The sequence below is a fragment of the Phyllobates terribilis genome, unplaced genomic scaffold (assembly GCF_046119375.1).
Source record: "Phyllobates terribilis strain yellow unplaced genomic scaffold, ASM4611937v1 Scaffold_11__3_contigs__length_659146591, whole genome shotgun sequence".
Lineage (NCBI taxonomy): Eukaryota > Metazoa > Chordata > Amphibia > Anura > Dendrobatidae > Phyllobates > Phyllobates terribilis.
Genome location: NW_027362771.1, coordinates 583,656,279 through 583,662,142, shown reverse-complemented (window position 1 = coordinate 583,662,142; position 5,864 = coordinate 583,656,279). Strand labels below are relative to the sequence as shown.

Below are 5,864 nucleotides of genomic sequence, written 5' to 3'. Positions count from 1 at the left end.
TCCTGCAGATAACGAGCCTTCAAAACAGATATATCGACAAAAAAAATAAAATTGTAAAGAGGAAAATAAAAAAAAAAACAGAAAAATATAAATTAAAATTGTAAAAAAAAAAAAAAAAAGGGGGGGGGGGGGACGTAAAAAACCTAAATAAAATTGTAAATAGGTGAGAAAAAAAATCTAATAAAATTAAAAAAAAATCAAAAATAGTAAAATAGTAAAAAGGGGAAAAATTATTACAATTAAAATAAAATTAATTAACTAAAAATAAAGTAAAATTATAAAAGGAGAAAAGAAAAAAAATAATAATAAAATCCCTGTCCTGCCCAGTGAGGGACGACATGGCTGTTTGCGTCTAAAACACCACATCAGCCATGTTATACTATTTCTGAGGTTTAGCCATCCTGACAGGAATATCTACGACTTGTAGTGCCACAGCACACAGCTAGCAGCCTCCACCCCTCACCTCAGAACAAGCCAACCAGCGGCCATTACCCGTGACGCGCACAAAATGGCGGCGCTTCCCGCCAGAATCTGGCGGTGACTGACGAGTGATGTCTCGGACGCTGCTGCGGGTGCTCAGCGGCTCCCAGGAGCCTGGTGATGAGGGGGCCTCGGAGTGTGGACCCCCAGCGCTGATCTCAGGCCCCCCGGGCTGTGGAATAAGCGGGCTTATGTTTATGGCGGCGGCTCTGGCGGCTGAGGAGGAAGGAGCTGTGCTGTATGTGTGTCCGGAGCCGCTGCAGTCTGTGCCCAGAGCGGGGAGGGCGGCCCGGGATCCCCTCATACTAAAGGTGACGAGGAGCTGAGGACTACTTATATAACGAGCCTCTGAGGTGCTGCTAATAGCAGCCAATCAGCGCGCAGCTTTCATTCTCTCCTCTATAGAGTTGCAGATAAAAGCTGAGTTCTGATTGGTTGCTGTGATTACTAAGACATTTTCTGTCAGACCTAAACCTGAGGTAATCCTTTCACCGACCTCAGTGAGGTGAGGGGTGCTGTTGCTGCTGTCAGGTGTGCTCCCTTCCTTTTCTCATTGATTAGCCAGGTGCGCACGTTCTTACGTCAGCAGGAAGCAGAGGCGTCTCTCCCCATCCTGACTTGGAGCCATAACTTCTTCTCCCTCCATAGCCATAACCAGGGCTGTTTTTTCGCAGCACGGGTTGTATTTCTGAACAACGCCGTTCATTTTACCATATAATCTTAAGAAAAAAAAATCCAAATGCATTGAAATGATGGAAAAATAAACACGCCGTTCCACTTTTTTAGTCTTTTTTTCCCCCGGCGTTTATTCGCTAAAATATGGCCTGGCAACATGATTCTTCAGGTCTGATACGATTATGGCACATATGTCAAACTCTGGCCCCAGAGGTGAGTATATTTGGCCTCTTTCAACTATATCAGCATCCTAGATGCCAATACAGTAGAAAGCAATGATGGAGACCGGAGCGTCCGCTGACGTTCCCTCCTCCATCATTCCTCCTCTGCGTCTGACGTCTCGGCGCAGCGGGCGTGGTGATGTCATTACAATGCGCCCGCTGTACCGAGCTGTGCAGAGCATCTGAAGAGACTGGGGGAACGGGCAGAAGGGAGTATTTTTTTTCTTAATGTGGGGCCCATTATACTGTAAGGGTATGGAGGACTTTGTGGAGGCCATTATACTGTATGGCGGACTATGTGGGGCCCATTAGACTGTATGGAGGACTATATGAGGCCCATTAGACTGTAGGGAGGACTATATGAGGCCCATTAGACTGTAGGGAGGACTATATGAGGCCCATTAGACTGTGTGGAGGCCATTATTCTGTATGGAGCATGATACTGTGATGGGGTGTATAAAAAATTAATCCGTAAATGCCGCAAAGCAAAAATTGATTAAAAACAGCTCTCTCTGAAATAATAAAAAAAAAACGTTCTCCACAGGAAAAATGAACATGTTGTGGATCTTTGAAAAATGCCAACAAGCAAAATTATTTATTTTTATGAATTTACAATTTTTTTTTTATCACTTTATATATATATATTTTATCACTAAAAAATATATATTTATTGTATCTATACAAATTTGGCATTGCCTTAATTGTACTGACTTGGAGATTTGTGTTGCCACATAATTTTTGCGAAGCAATGAATGCCATAAAAGCGAAACCAATATACTGTTGCCGACTTGCTTTTTTTGTCCAATTTCACTGCACATGGATTTGTTTTTTTACTGTTTTCTGCCATATTGGATGGTAAAATGAATGTTGTAGTTCAAAATTAAAATTTATCCCACTAACAAAAACATGAGGATGGAAAAATATTAAAGTTATGGCTCTTGGAAGAAGGGGAGAAAAAAAGCGAAGTGCAAAAACGTGTTCTTCAGGTGACTGTTTTGGTATACAAGCTAAAAAATGACGCCATATTTGAGCAGCGACTACTGAAGACCTGATGATTCTTATCGGGAAGGAAAAATAAAAAATTGGTTATCTGAACTTATCCATGTTTAACCCAGAAGTTGACCACAAAGACTTTCTTGTAGCTGGATTCATAGGGTCGCAACCAGAACAGAGTTTGACCTGCCCCAACCACAACAAAATTCTGCAGATGATCATCCCATAGTGGCTTCTGCTGAGAATACCTACATTTGATAAAGCCGAAGTATTGGAGCCGAATTGAAAGGCTTAGTGAGATTCTAAATAAGAACAGACTCCAGCTACCGTCCACCCCCCCCTCTCCCAGTAGGAGGTCCCAGTACAATCTGTATAATAAATTGATCCACATGACTGATTTTTATTTTTCATTTCCTCGTAGCAAATCCGTTTTGTGTACCCGCCTTCTAGGAAGGAGCTTCTTCAGTTCTTCTCTTCTCTTCATTTAACGTCTCTTCCTCCTTCTCTCATCCTGGTTGATGGACTGGAACGATACCTTCCACCTACGTGCAGCCTCCATGATGGCGCTCATATCTCCGCCCTGATGTTGGACTCCGTATCCCACTTTCACTGCGGCCTCATAGTGTCTGCAGCACCAAACTACGAAGGAACTGACGGGGCCTTTCTTGCTGTCGAAAGGTACTTCCCGAACCAGTGTGTGGTGTATCACGATCTGTCCTCTGGTAAAAAGGAGAAAGTGTATAAAATGAGCTTCATGTCCTCCAGACCACAGTGGAATATGCACGTTGAGGAAGACGGGGGTGTACGCGTCAGTCTTTGTGGCCCTGATGTACAGGACTAACTACCAGACTTGTTTTCTAAGATTTTAATTTAATATGTTTTTGTAAAAAAAATAAAAAAAAAAAAATGATCAAGATTAATAATGACAATCCTGCAAATAAAGTCCCTGATGTGTCCTTTTATGTTAACTTTGAAAGGAGTGAAAAAGTGGTGTGCAGACTCGGGACTTCCGTGAGTGTAACGCTACTCAGACTAACACAGGGTGATGGTAAAACAGTGTGGCAATACTTTATTGAACCACAAAGCGGACATTAAACACACAGAACAGTCCCAGCAAATGCCCAAGATGGTACAAAAGTTCACAGTCTCATCCTTCTCTGCCCGCCTGGGATAGAAAAGCTGTGACTTTGGGGACTTCCAGGGCCAACTATCTCAACCACTGGCGGGCCCCCACAGAGAGGCGGTAGCAGCAAGCTTAGAACGCTAGCAGTCCATCGAAGTACAAGACCAGGAGACACGAGGGTCCAAATCTGGCTTCTCCAAGAGTTTCCATGGGGCCAGGTGACTGGTGGGTCCCTCCTGGCAACTCCAAATGTCTCCATGGGTTCTAGGCGACCGGTGGGTCCCTCCTAGCAACCCCAAAACAACATATCCATGGGGCCAGGTGACTTCTTCGTCCTCTCCTGGACTCCCCAACAGTATCCATGGTCTCTCTGATGATTAAAGGAGCAGATCCGAATCTTTCCAGTCAGGGCCAGTACCCTTATGCTAGAATCATGTAGAATACAAATCTGTGTCTCTTTGGATGCCATGCAATCCATTTACTTTCCTGAATGATGTCGCTCATTCTCCTTCTAAGGTCTTTTTGATTCTCTGTCCCAAGACTGAATCCGACTTTAGCACTACAGACATCCCTGTTTATATTTACATCTGTGTGAGGTCATCAGGCACAGGTAAGAGGTAAAGGTGCAGGGCTCAGTTATTATTGAGCTAATCTATTTACATAGTTGGTATCACAGGGGTTATTATAAATAGCTGGGTTTTAGTACAATTAGCATATTAGCAAATAACATTGTTTCCAACCCCAAGGGGAGACTGCAATCAGGGTTAGACAAATACTGGTCTGACCTTTAGAAATACACAAACGTACAAGACAGGTAGCCAATACTAATACAGCGTATAGGTCCTCCAAAAAAAAGTTATCACTGATTTCTGACATCGCTTTCTTCTCCATGTATCCATCTCTTTTACTATTAGTGTTGAGCCACCCCCGTAGTGTTCGAGTTCGGTTCGTCGAACACCCGTGTGTTCGCCGAACTGTTCGTCGAACACCTTCGAACACCGTTAAAACCAATGGCAGGCAAACAAAAACACATAGAAACACATAGAAAACACCTTCAAAGGTGTCCAAAAGCTGACAAACTGCTCAGAAGATACAACTAACACATGGAAAAGTGAAAAGTACATATAGTCATGCGAAAAGAAAAGAGGTGGAGGAGTAAAAGGAGGGGGAGACACAGATATAGGCATGTCATGCCCTTCTAAAATCCAAAAAGTGAGAAGCCGAGACGGCCAGTCCGCTCCTGCCCGTGCCACCTCCGTGTCGCCGGGTTTGTGCCAGAGCCGCGGTGAACCCTGACGGCCAGCCCCCCTCTCCCAATACTGGTGCCTGTCCGCTGGTGGGTCGAGAGAGCCCCCCTGTGGTGGAGGCAGCTCTAAGCTTTTTAATTTAAATTGTCCCTCTAATTTGAATGAATACACTTTAAATCCATTTACAAGGATCTATTGGAGGGCAAGTCTCATGCCAGCAGCCGCGTAATTCCAGCTCCAGTAGCGTCCACTAAAGCTGCTGCAGTTAAAAAGCTTTTATAAGGATCGAGCTCGGCTGTCCACCGCAAGGCATCCTAGTGCCAGTCCCAGCCCCTATGCCTTGGGGTGCCTCCTGATGCTCTTCACTAAGTATCCCGTGGTCCCGAAGCATTTCCTTTGAAAAAATTAAGTGTCCAAACTACAGGTGGTGTAGCTTGCTTAACAGCCGGGATAATCCGCTGACTAGCAGACACTGCTACTAGGCACAAAGTATTTCCTGGGCTAGATGCAGTTAAAAATTTGTAAGTAGATACTCTCGTTGGATGCTGAGAAAGCATTCCATAGAGTCTCCTGGCACGCCATATATGATTCTCTTAAAAAGCTTGGGGTAGGGGTCTAGGGGACCCTTTTATAGCCAAAATCACGGCCCTGTATCACAATACGTCACCTAGGCTGAAGATAAATGGAACTGTAGCACCGAGGGCTCGGTTGCTACAGACGTATTGCACCTCACCCAGAGGTGTGATATCTCACTCTCAGGTAAGGATGGAGTGTGGATCAGGACCCGACACCTGCATGCATTACACCACATTGCCGTGGGGCAGGGCGACCAATATGCCCCTGAGATGGGCACGACAGTCCCTGTCCCTGGCTGGAGTGGGGGGAGGGAACACTGAGGAAGGGGAACCCTGTAGTGCAGGAGCAGGGAGGAAGCAGTTCCTGGGTGCATTGAGAAGGGAGTATAAAAGGTGGGCACCATCTTAGTTCAGTGCAGAGAAGTCTGAGCAGAAGTGGCAGGGAGCAGGGGCTCTGCATGAGCTCTGCTCCGGAGGCGGGCCTAGTAACAGAGGCCCAGGCCTGGAAGAGGGAGAAGGAAGGAAGAGGAGCGGAGAAGGCTCCAGGAAC

At 45.3% G+C, this 5,864-nt stretch overlaps 1 protein-coding gene across 1 annotated transcript; it reads left to right on the top strand.

The window, feature by feature from the left end:
- Positions 1-452: 452 nt before the first annotated feature.
- Positions 453-3,292, top strand: SWSAP1 (SWIM-type zinc finger 7 associated protein 1). The gene is made up of 2 exons (XM_073650958.1): positions 453-791; positions 2,791-3,292. Exons 1-2 carry the CDS (start codon positions 552-554, stop codon positions 3,208-3,210), a joined length of 660 nt encoding a protein of 219 aa, XP_073507059.1. The 5' UTR covers positions 453-551; the 3' UTR covers positions 3,211-3,292.
- The last annotated feature ends 2,572 nt before the right edge of the window (positions 3,293-5,864 follow it).

What these genes read in the sequence shown, in the direction of transcription:
- SWSAP1 (XM_073650958.1), top strand. Translation starts at nt 552, where the DNA reads ATGTCTCGGACGCTGCTGCGGGTGCTCAGCGGCTCCCAGGAGCCTGGT. An exon ending in GGGATCCCCTCATACTAAAG is followed by an intron (nt 792 to 2,790) that starts GTGACGAGGAGC and finishes ATTTCCTCGTAG; the next exon opens with CAAATCCGTTTTGTGTACCC.